The sequence below is a fragment of the Oryctolagus cuniculus genome, chromosome 11 (genome assembly GCF_051225735.1).
Source record: "Oryctolagus cuniculus isolate XC-2025 breed Fujian yellow rabbit chromosome 11, ASM5122573v1, whole genome shotgun sequence".
In the NCBI taxonomy this organism is placed as follows: Eukaryota; Metazoa; Chordata; class Mammalia; order Lagomorpha; family Leporidae; genus Oryctolagus; species Oryctolagus cuniculus.
In genome coordinates, this window is record NC_142877.1 from 84,142,334 (window position 1) to 84,155,023 (window position 12,690).

A 12,690-nucleotide genomic window follows, 5' to 3' on the forward strand; every position below is an offset into this window, starting at 1 on the left:
CCCTTACTTCCCCAACTGCTGGTCAGATTGACCATGGACTATTTGTGGTTGTGTGTATATTATTCACTCTGTTTCTCTCAGTCCCTTTGCTGTACCCTGCACATCTTAAGAAATCAGTGCAACTTTGCCAACTGCATGAATACAGATAGTGAAAGGAAGAAACACAATGAAGAAATAAATGAAGGGGATGGGAAGACTTAGAAATGTGAGGCAGCAAGCAGAAAGCACCTTACTTAGTACTTGGTCCTTCTCAGCTGCATTAATTTGTCCAAGATTGAAATCTGTATGTCAAAGTTTCTGATTCTTTTCCCTTTTCATATTTCCTCCTGCATAAAACGTCAGTCATATATTGCATATATGGGGTTCTTTGTTCTTTGATAAATGTTCCTGTAGGAGGATCAGGCTGATTCCAGCACCTGCTTTTCTGTGTTTGATGTTCTGCAGTTCATTCTTCTTTTTTCTTCTTTTGGTTTTCTTCCCCCTTCTTAGCCTTTTTCTGATATTCTTTACTGGCATTTGCCTGCCTCCTTGTGTCATATTTATTGACTGTTACTTCTCTAATCTAAAAGAAACAAACTGAGTGTATGATATTTCTCTCAAATGATGGTTTTAATTTCATAAATACATGAAAGATATGAAATTTTATATTTCTAACTTTTTTAAGATTTTTTTTTTGTCTGAAAGGCAGAGTTAGCAGGAGAGACAGATCTTTGATCTGGCATTTCACTCCCTAAGTGGCTGCAATGGCCAAGGCCAGACCAAACCAAAGCCAGGAACCGGGAGCTTCTTACAGGTCTTTGTTATTGGTGCAGGGTCCCAAACACTCAGGCTATCTTGTACTGCTTTTCGCAGGTGCAATAATGGAGCTGAATTGGAAGTGGAACAACCAGAGCCCATGCAGGATGCCAGTGTTATAAGCAGTGGCTTTATTTGCTGTGCACAATGCTGGCCCCTATTTATTTATTTATTTATTTATTTCTCTCTCTCTCTCTCTCTCACTTTCTTTCTCTCTATCTCTCTCATTCTCTCTCTCTCTCTTTCTTTCTCTTTCTCTCTCTTCCTCTTTCTTCCTCTTTGTTTCTTTTTTGACTTACTTACTGAATTGAAAGGTAGAGTAAGAAAGACAGATCTTGCATCTTCTGGTTCAATTCCGAGATGGTCACAAAGAGTGGAACTGGGCCAATCTGAAGCCAGGAGCCCAGAGTTTCTTCCGGGTCTCTCATGTAGGCGCAGGGTCCTAGGGACTTAGGTCATCCTCCACTGCTTTCCCAGGCACATTGGCAGGGAGCTATTTCAGTGGAACAGCTGAAACTCAAACCGATGCCCATATAGGATGCTGGTGCTGCAGCCAGCGTCTTTAACTTGCTATGCCACAGTGCCAGCATCTCTTTTATTTTAATTAATTTTTACTAGATTATTTGTGATTTATAGATCAAAGTCTGAGAACATAACGATGTTCCCTTTCTCCCTCCTTCCCGCCCTTCTTCCTTTTTTTTTTTTTTTTTAGTTTGTGAGGTATAGGGTTCGATTGACATAAGAGTGTACTCTGTTACTAATCATTAGTTTCATATTTTCCTCTGGAATCAAGAAAAGGCACAGGTTACCAGGGCATTTTTTTTTTTTTTTTTTTGACAGGCAGAGTGGACAGTGAGAGAGAGAGACAGAGAGAAAGGTCTTCCTTTGCCGTTGGTTCACCCTCCAATGGCCGCCGCGGCCGGCGCGCTGCGGCCGGCGCACCGCGCTGATCCGATGGCAGGAGCCAGGAGCCAGGTGCTTTTCCTGGTCTCCCATGGGGTGCAGGGCCCAAGCACCTGGGCCATCCTCCACTGCACTCCCTGGCCACAGCAGAGGGCTGGCCTGGAAGAGGGGCAACCGGGACAGAATCCGGCGCCCTGACCGGGACTAGAACCCGGTGTGCCGGCGCCGCTAGGCGGAGGATTAGCCTAGTGAGCCGCGGCGCCGGCCACCAGGGCATATTATTTTAAGAACAGATGTTGTAAACCTGACTTTGGCCAAGTATAAGATTTTCTCTCTCTCTGGTAATACTTATATTAGGTAGGAAGCAAGATATGTACTTATGTGTGTGACAAAGGCCTAAGGAGACACCTAGGTCCAGCATATGCATCTCAAAGTCATTCTGATAACCTTTCAGGTGCAGCCCAGTATCTGCACTTCAAATGCCCTACCCCTTCTACCAAATAACTATCCTTCCTCTAAGGCAGGCTGATATCAGCCAGGCTTCCCCCTGTCTGATAACTTCAGGGGGAATACTCAGAAAGGAATTTTTCGTATTTACATCCAAAAAGTCCTTTGTTCCAGGAAGAGAAGGAGCGGGAAGGCAAGACCCATCCCCTTAAACACCCCCCCCCCCCCAACTCAACTGTACTGGACACTCAACCCTCTGCCTCTGCTGAGCTGCCCGCCTGGCCTGCCCAGGTGTACTCTCTGAAGGACCCCAAAAGCGGTGCTCTTTTGTGACGACCCCAGAAACACAGACTCCAGACCAGGCGATGCAAAAAGCAAGAGGCAGTTTTATTTCATTTGCGCAAATGGGCCCTCTGCTGCCGCAAGCAGCGAGAAAGAGAGGAGCCCTGAGCAGTTATCTCACACAGCTTTTAAGGGGCAAAACCACAAAATTAACATACCATAGGGTGGCATGAGTTCATTGGGCAACTACAAGGGGAGGGGGTCGTTGAGGAGAAGAAACTGGTGCCCTACTGCCTTGCGGTTTCTTTGTTAGGCTTGGACAAGGGGAGGGGGTGGTTGAGCAGTGAGGAAGTATAGTCAGTGGAAAAGTACTGGGTCGAAGTTCCTGTTTTTCTATCTTATCAAGGCCACCTTTAGGGCGGCTCTCGGCCGCTCCCTTCACTCTCCACTCAACCATGTAACCTCGCTCTCCCCCAGTCTGAGCGACTGGGCACTCTCTCTCAGGTTCTGTCTGGAGAGGTGCCCATCTTTTCTCACAGATGTCCCTGACCTAATAAACCTTGCTATTTGCTTTCCACTACTCTCTGTCTCACACCTGAATTCTTTCTTGTGCAAAGACAAGGACTCTGCCATTCTCCGGTAACACTTATACCATACACTGCTACATTTTTGGTCCTGTTTACATATACTGTGGATACCAGGCCACAAAGGTAGCATTAATACTCTAATAATTCACTTGCATCATTGTTACATGTGTTTAGAAGTCTATTCCTTGATGATTCAGAATGTGAATGCTGGCGGACCAAAATCTTAGATTTGGGGTAGATAAAATGATAAAAATTCTAGTCTTGATATGCCTAATTCTTAGCATAGTCAGTGATGTGTTTAAATATTGGATCAGCATTCTTATATATCAGAACCAGATGAAAATAAGACAGAAATTCCCCTGTGGCTGTCATATGCATTCTAATTGGCTTCAAATCCCACCAGTCTGTATTGTCTCCAAATCAGCATTAATGTCAGTTGCTATTTATTACAGTTATGTTTTATTTTTCTTATAGTATAGTAGAGAGATACTCTTTAATTCCCATATGTCTGTCAAAAATGATACCATGAAAGGCAGAAAGGGTATATTTCTTGGGATCAATTAAAATTTATTCCTTGCATAGTTTGCAAGCAGAATGCATTGCCATCAAGTGTTACTATTTATTTTGTATGTAGTCTACTTTGCTCATTAGTGTTACCTACCCCTTTGGCCCATATAGGAATTTGATTTGCTGCTGTTTCTTTATGCCCCTGTTACATCTTTACCTGTGATATATTGCAACTACTGAATTGATCTTTAGTATTGCCATATTTAAATGTTATTTTAATGCTTAATAATTAACTAATTTTCATACTCTTGGTAAATATGTTAAGTAAATTAAACTTCCAGAGTGGAATTGTGTGCATGGTGATTTAGAACAATAAACATGGTAAATTTAGTTAAAATAATCTGGAGGGCCTGGTGCTGTGACACAGTAGGTTAAAGCCCTGGTCTGCAGTATCAGCATCCCATATGAGCTCCAGTTCTAGTCCTGGCTACTCCACTTCCAATCCAGCTCTGTGCTATGGCCTGGGAAAGCAGAAGTTTGCCCAAGTGCTTGGGTCCCTACACTCATGTGGGAGACCTGGAAGAAACTCCTGACTCCTGATCTGCCCAGCTCTGGCTGTTGCAGCCATCTGGGGAGTAAACCATTGGATGGAAGACCTTTCTCTCTCTCCCCCCCCCACTCCCCCCTCCCCCTCTCCCCCTGTCTCCCCCCCTTCCCCCTTTCTCCCCCTTTCTCTCCCCCTCTCTCCCTCTCTCTCCCTTTTCCTGCCTTTCCTCTCTCTGTGTAACTCTGACTTTCAAATAAATAAATCTTTAAAAAAAATAAAAAAGAAGAAAAAGAAAAGAAAAGTAACAAAGAGCAGTGAGAGGGAATTCCCAGAAGAGAGAGGCACACGGATTGGGAAGATACGATTGTACACAGGATTCTTAATTAGAGCATTCCATTATGTAGACAGGCAAAGATGACAGCTGGAGCCTTGGTACTTCAAAAGAAAGGATTTATTTTCCTATACTGGAAGCATGCGTCTCTTAAGTAACTCAGTGATGCATGTTTTGGTTTTCTTTTGCAGATGTGTTCCTTATTGAAACAATTTTTATTACTAATAACTATCTGAATGCCAACTGTGTGCCTTTTATGTACTTTCCAGAAGCGACAGTCATTTTTCACTAATTTTGCTTCTCTGTGGTAAATTACTTAGTCTCTATTGGACATGATGTGTCCAGCATACTTAGGGATTACATTTCAGTGTAAGATATGAATTATAATTATCTGTCACATTGGCAAAATAGTTGTAATGAATCTGTTTTTATTACCATTTTCATTATAATTTTAAATGTTCTGTTTCTTTATTAGGTTGCCGTTACCTCCTGGGGCCTTTTCTGGACTTTGGAAGAATCAAGAAGCATTCAAGCATTTGTACTTTGAAAAATTTCCTGTAAGAACTTTTACATACTTTGAAAAGAATCTTCTTATATGCTTTTCTATAATTCTTGTCTAATAAATTGAACAACTAGTTCCTAGAATCATGAATCAAAAAACAACTTTTAAAGGTTATGTGGACCAGTTTCCATCTCTCAGGGATAAGGATGCCCAAGCCACAATTACTTACGTAAGTCATTTTTATCTGGATTATCTGTCTCTGGACATAGAAATTTCTCGTTTTCTCTTGGCAACTTTTCCTAGAACATAATATAAGTATTATATTATATATATATATATATATATATATATAGTATATATATTATTATATATATATAGTATATATATATTATTATATATATATATAGTATATATATATAGTATAAGTCAGTATAAGGATTTTTTCTGAAATCAGAATGTTTTGGAGGCTTTCAGTATTCTTTGTTTCTTTCACTGGATTCCTCTGTATAGACTAAGAGTAGGTAATCAGAATTCCGTAATGTCAGTGAGATACATTAACATCCTCTACAACTAGTTATGTGAGCAAAATACATCTGGTTTTCCCACATGTTGTATTTTTGCAACCCTTTATCTACTTTTGTTGTCCTTTTCCTGACTATACCTTGAGTTGTCTATTTTAAAATTCAGTTTTAAAATATAAGTAAAGGCTAGAAAGGGTGTTCTTAATGTCCATTCCCATCCCACTGCCATAGATCACAGAGTGCCTTTCTCCTTCTCATTTTGTCCTATGTTGCTCTGTTCCAAGATGAAGTGTGGTGTATTCATAGTAACACTGCATTGATAATGCTCATCCAGATCCCCAAATCACTTGTCTTCTGTTCCTTCTTCTTTTCCCAAGATGTAAAAGTATAGGAAGAGGGGATCTGGTACTCCCCCAGAACAAAGAAAGCATAAGGAAGCGGAAAGGCTAGTTGCCTGGATTGGTTTATGATTCATATATCTGTTGAAATACTGAACTGTACCCCATAAAATGTATAAGTATTACAAGTTAAGCAATCATTTAAAAAACAAAACGATTAAAAGGAAAAAACTGGTATCCCATCACACAATTAGATTAAAAGGAATGAGTGATTGGAATTTTACTTATAATTAAATCCAACTATTTAGCATTCTATCTTTATTATTTATCAGTTAAAGATAACCTAATCAACTAGACAGATGATACTAAAATAGCTTTGTTTGGGAGATCTGAGTTGAATGACTTTAGTAGTCAAGATTAAACAAACTCATGAGAGACCATAGCAGGGAAGGTTTGTCAGCGTAGTTGACTGCAGTAAGCCCAGTGTATCTACCTGATGGGCTATAGCCAAATCATCAGAGTCCTAACATGATTTATTACAACCTACCAGTGGAAAGTCATGTGTGCACATGGGTCTGACATGATTACCTTGAACACCTAACATTCCCTCAGAGCCCCAGTATATGGTTGAGCTATGCGATGTAACTGTCTTCCTGCCCAACTTCAGGCTTCCTGTCTGAGCGCAGAAGGGTCAAGTAACTACCCAGAGTTCACAGAGTCTGATTCCAGAGTTCATGGTCTTAACAACTACTCTAGATGGCCCCATTAATATTGATAACCATAGTACTTGCAGTAAATGCTGCTTCTTATTTTTTGAAGTTTATTTATTTATTTATTTATTTAAAAGGTAGAGCTGCAGAGAGAAGAGATAGAAATCCACCTGCTGGTTCACTCTCCAGATAGTCACAGCAGCTAGGTCTGGGCCAGGCCAAAGCCAAGAGCTAGGAACTCCATTCTGTTATCCCATGTGGGTGGGAGAGATCCAAGTACTTGAGTCAAGGTCCACTGCCTTTCTAGATATATTAGCAGGAAGCTGGATCAGAAGCACAGTAGCTGGGACTTGAACTTGTATTCAGATGCTGACTGCTTAACCTGCTGTGCCATGGAACCAGCTCCCAAAACTGGAAATTATTTGAGGGCATATGATGTGCCAAAAGCTGTTGTATTCTACAGATTACACTATTTTATGCAGGTTTCACAAAAGTTTTAGAAGGTAGAGTTCGGCCGGTGCCGCGGCTCACTAGGCTTATCCTCTACCTGTGGCACCAGCACCCCGGGTTCTAGTCCTGGTAGGGATGCTGGATTCTGTCCCGGTTGCTCCTCTTCCAGTCCAGCTCTCTGCTGTGGCCTGAGAAGGCAGTGGAGGATGGCCCAAGTGCTTGGGCCCTGCACCTGCATGGGAGACCAGGAGGAAGCACCTGGCTCCTGGCTTCGGATCTGTGCAGCACACTGGCCATGGCGGCCATTTGGGGAGTGAACCAACGGCAAAGGAAGACCTTTCTCTCTGTCTCTCTCTCTCACTGTCTAACTCTGCCTGTCAAAAAAAAAAAAAAAAAAAGGCAGAGTTCAATTTTTAATTCAATTAAGAACATACTGTCTGTACTGAGTAACAGGATTTGTACTAGAATCCATGCTTACAAACATAGGTATCAAGATAACTCAAAAACATTGGGAAAGTAAAAGATATTTCTGTCAACTACTTATTGTTGATTTTCATTGTATTATGTTTTCTGGGAGAGCAAAGATGTGCTACTCTGAGTTGATTAAAAATTAAATTTTATACTATTAAATTTTACTAAAGCTGAATCTAGTCCTAATCCATGTTAACAAACTAGTGATATATTTTATAATTATTCATAGGAGATTTTGAAGCTTTTAAAATTAATACAATTTAAGAAGAAATCTATCAAGGAATTACCTTGTAATACCAAAGTGTTTTGGAAATATTGAGCTTTTACTTCTTCATTAAAAAAGAGATTGGGTTCATAAACTTTACAACACTAAGTTCACACACTTAACTTGAACATATCTAAGAACATTTTAACTTGTTCCTGGCTTATAGAGCATCAAAGTGATTCTATTAAACTTTTAAAATAACTTAATTTCATACTCTATGAAAAATTCAAATGTATGCAGTAAAGACATTTCTATCACATTGTGTGTTTTACCAAGTTTAAATGATTGAGTTGTCTAACACTGCATTTTACTTAAACAGCATTGATTCTTCTTTTCAGGGATACTATGACACTATGGATGCTGGTTACATGGATGAAGAAGGCTATGTGTATGTTATGTCTCGAGTTGACGACGTAATCAATGTTGCAGGTCACAGGATTTCTGCAGGCTCCCTTGAAGAGGTACTGACAGACGCCAGTTTTCAATCCTAAGTAGTGTTTAAGAACAGAGCTGAACTGGAGGCAGTATTAGGATTGCATCCTTCATTCATAGCAGGGACTAGATTACTCTTGTGTGACTCTCACCTTACTCCTTCTCCTGTGAGTTTTCATATTCTCTACACTACCCTACCCCTGTGGGGAGGCGGTGAGGAGTTGGAAGCGTGTGCATCTTTGTTTTTTTAAAGGAGAGAACTGATTTGGGTTGCTTTGATATCTGCTACTTGATTGACTCTGGTTCCTTGATTTGCTTCTGTTTAAGAATCAGGTTTTCATGTAGTCCTTAAGTGGAGGGGCATTTAAACATTTGATGGTGCTTTTAAACCCCTAGAATTCTCTTCCAAAGTAAGTTTACACAGCTCCCCCCAGGAGGCTTTTAAAAATTTCTGATTTTAAGTTTTTTCTAGGGTAAAATATATTTTATCATTACATACAACTCTGAATTGTTGTTGTTGTTGTTTTTAATTTGGCAAGAGTCTTGTAACTATGTCCACAGTCAGGATTCAGAACAATTTTAACTCTGCCAAAGAACCCTAATAATGTCATCTTTGTATTCCGACCCTGGCAACTTCTCATAATGCTAGTTTTACCTTACCTGGAATATCGTCTTCGTGGAATTATACAATGTTGTAACCTTTAAGATTGGACTATTTCTTTTAGAAAAAAAAATCATATGAGGTTCTTTCAAGTTGTTGCAAGCGTCTGTAGCTTTCCTTTGGATTGCTGTGGATTAGTCTGTTGTGTTGATGGACTACTGAGCTTGTCTTTCCATTCATCCATTGAAGGACACATAGAATGGTTTTAGTTTGGGGCAATTATAGATTCAGGCTGTTAAATAAATTCAAGTACAGGTTTTTGTGTAAGAAAAAATGTTTTCATTTCTCTAGGCTAAGGACCTACGGTGGGTTTGTTGGTTAGATGCTAAGGACATGTTTAAGATCATTAGACCCTGCCAAACTCCTTTCTAGAGTGTCTGTGCTATGTTATATACCTACCTTTTGTGTTTGAGAATCACTATTTCTTGACATCCTTTCCAGAACTTAGTAGTCTCATTATTCTTTATGTAAAATATTCTAATAGATGTGTGATGCTATTGTGTATTTCCATAATGACTATTTAATATAACCATTGAGCATCTTTTCACATACTTATTTGTCATGTATATATTTTCATTGGAGAAATATCCCTGTTTAAAAAACTGATTTTTTAAAAATGAGTTGTTTATGTAAGGTTCATTTTTGAGAGTTCATATAGTAGTCCTTTGTCTTTGAATTTAATTTATTTGAGAAGGGGAGAGAGAAAGACAATCAGAGTGTGACAGAGAAAACTCTGATACACCGGTTCACTCCTCAAATACCCTCAGTGTCCAAGGCGCGAGTGGGCCAAAGCCAGGAGCCTGGAGTTCAAACCAGGCTCCCATGTCAGTGGAAAGATCTAAATACTTGCGCCATCATCTCTTGCTTCCCAGAATGTACATTAGGAGGAAATGGAATCAGGAGCAGAGTAAGAACTCCAACCCTGTCACTCCAGCATGAGTTGACAGCATCACAACGGGAGGGCTAACTACAAGGTCAAATGCCTGCCCCACAAATATTTTCTTCCTATCTGCAGCTGGTCTTTTTAATTAATTAATTAATTAGGCTTTTTTTTTTTTTTTTTTTTACAGGCAGAATTAGAAAGTGAGAGAGACAGAGAGAAAGGTCTTCCTTCCATCGGTTCACCCCCCAAATGGCTGCTGCGGCCGGCACGCTGCCCCAATCTGAAGCCAGGAGCCAGGTGCTTCTCCTGGTCTCCCATGCGGGTGCAGGGCCCAAGGATCTGGGCCATCCTCCACTGCACTCCCGGGCCACAGCAGAGAGCTGGACTGGAAGAGTAGCAACCGGGACTAAAACTCGGCGCCCATATGGGATGCTGACGCCGCTGGCAGAGGATTAACCAAGTGAGCCAGAGCGCTGGCTCCTGCTCTTTTTAATTTCTAAAAGATATTCTTAGCAGAGTGAAAGTGGTTTTCATTTGATATAATCTGATTCATCAGTATTTTTTCTTTTATATAATATTGATTTTGGTATTATATCTAAGAACTCGCTTTTCAAGAAAAAAAGATTGATTTATTTATTTTAAAGAGTTATAGAGAAAGATCTTTCATCCACTAGTTCACTCCCTAGATGACCTCAATTGCCAGTGCTGGGCCAGGCTGAAGCCAGGAGCCCAGACCTTCATTTGGGTCTCCCATGTGAATAGCAAAGGCCTAAACTCTTGGGCCATATTCTGTTGCTTTTCTCAGGCACATTAGTAGGGAGCTGGATTGGAAGTGGAGCAGACTGGACTCAAACCTATGTCCATATGGGATGCCAGCGTTGCAGCCAGCTTTATCTGCTATGCCACAATGTTGGCCCCTAAAAACTCAAAGTCATAACGACTTTTAATTTCATATGAATCTTATCTTCATTTTGCTTGTAGTTTTTTTGTTTAAAATTATATAGCAGTTTCATTTTACATCTTATGTTAACTTGTATATATAGTGCAAGGTGTAGATTGACAGTTTATTCCAGCAATATTTATTGAAAAGACTGACTTTTCCATTGATTTATGTTTGCACATTTAAAATATGAACTGATAATTTCTAAGTGGGTCTATTTCTAGAAGAGCTTATCTGTTTAATTGATCTATATATTTTCATCAATACTATGCTGTCTTGTCTTAAACTCTATACTATAGCTTGAAGTTGAATAGTGTAATTCCTCTACATTTGCTTTTATTTTTACTAATTTATTATAAAGATTTATTCAATTATTTGAAAGGCAGAGTTACAGAGAGGCAGAGAGAGAGAAAGTCCTCCATCCGCTGGTTCACTCCCCAAATGGCTGAATGGCCAGAGTTGAGCTGATCTGAAGTCAGGAGCCAGGAGCTTCCTCTGGGTTCTCACGTGGGTGCAGGGGCCCAAGGACTTGAGCCATCTTCCACTGCTTTTCCAGGCTATAGCAGAGAGCTGGATTGGAAATGGAATAGCCAGGACTTGAACCGGCACCCACATGGAATGCTACATTGCAGTTGGCAGCTTTACTGGCTATGCCCACAGTGCCAGCCTCTCTCTTTCACTATTGATTCAATATTCTGATTCTTTTATTTTCCCATGTGTATTTTAGAATTAGCTTTTCTTTTTAAAGTTTTTGTTTACTTATTTTTTTGAGAGACAGACAGAGCTCACATCTGTTGGTTTACTTGCCACATGACCAGGAACCAGCAACACAGTCTAGTTCTCCCGTGTGGGTGGCAGCAACCCAAATTCTAGATCAGTCACCTGCTGCCTCCTGAACATTAACAGGAAGTTGGAGACAGGAGCAGGGCCAGGACTTGAACCCTTGTACTCTGGTATGAAATGCTGATGTCTCAACTGGTGTGTTAACCATTGTATTGAATATCCACACCGAGGATGAGCTTTCTATTGTTACAGTAAGTCCATGCTCGAATTTTAATTAGGACTGTGTTAAATCTGTAGCTTGATTTGGGAAAAAGTAATGGATAAATAATATTTAGTCTTTGAATATATGATTTATGGATGCCTCTTCATTTTTTTAGGTATCTTTTGATAGTGTCATTAACATTTTGTACTTCTTAACATACAGATTCCTAATATATTTTGTCATATTTATACCCAGGTATTTAATATTGTAGCTATTGAAATACTACTTTCTTTATTTGACAGATAGAGTTAGACAGTGAGAGAGACAGAAAGGTCTTCCTTCCATTGGTTCACCCTCCAAATGGCCACTACGGCCGGTGCTGCGCCAATCTGAAGCCAGGAGCCAGGTGCTGAACACTGTAATTCACTCTCTTGTCTTTTTGGTTCCTTGAGTTCTGATAAATTGTATGATGTGAGTTTTTCTCTCTTTTTTGTGAGTTTTTCTTTTATACTCTATGGGTAAGGTGTGATTCTTACTCCTGATTCTTTGATGATTTTTGCTTTATTTTTGATTTTCTGAACTTCTTTTTTCTTAAGGATTTATTTGTTTATTTGAAAGTCAGAGTTACACAGAGCAGCCGGGTCTTGAACTGGTGCCCATATGGGATGCCAGCTCTGCATCCTCTATGCCTCATCCTCTATGCCACAGCACTAGCTACATTTTTTCTGAACTTTGAGTATGATACGCCTTTGTATATTTTGTTTGTTTGTTTTGATTTTTATCCTTGTTGTTTAGTGAAATGTCTGAATCTGTGGTTTGTGCTTCTCAATAATTTGGAGGAAATGCCATTATTGCCTCAACTGTTGCTCTGTCCCTGTCTCTCTTCTGACCGGTATTCCTGTGTATAGCCAACATCTTGTGTAATTGTCCCACTGTTCTTAGGTATTCTGTTCTGCTTTTACTTTTTCATTGTTTGTTAGCTGCTTTTCAGGTTTAGTCGTTTCTGCTGCGATAGCTTCCAACTCAGATTCTTTATCTGGCTGTGTTCAGTGCACAAAAGGCCTTCTTCATTCTGTTACAATGTATTGGATTTGTAGTATTTCTTTTTTATTCTTTTTCTAAAATTTCATCTT

At 39.9% G+C, this 12,690-nt stretch overlaps 1 protein-coding gene across 6 annotated transcripts in view; it reads left to right on the forward strand.

Moving 5' to 3' along the window:
• The window catches only part of ACSS3 (acyl-CoA synthetase short chain family member 3), a 371,082-nt gene that overhangs the window by 344,757 nt on the left and 13,635 nt on the right, over positions 1–12,690 (forward strand). For all 6 annotated transcript variants that reach the window (XM_089307518.1, XM_008256845.5, XM_089307519.1 and 3 more), the window contains 2 exons: positions 4,875–4,956; positions 7,995–8,117. In XM_089307518.1, coding sequence (XP_089163644.1) covers positions 4,875–4,956; positions 7,995–8,117 — 205 coding nt within the window. The remainder of the gene's footprint in view (positions 1–4,874; positions 4,957–7,994; positions 8,118–12,690) is intronic.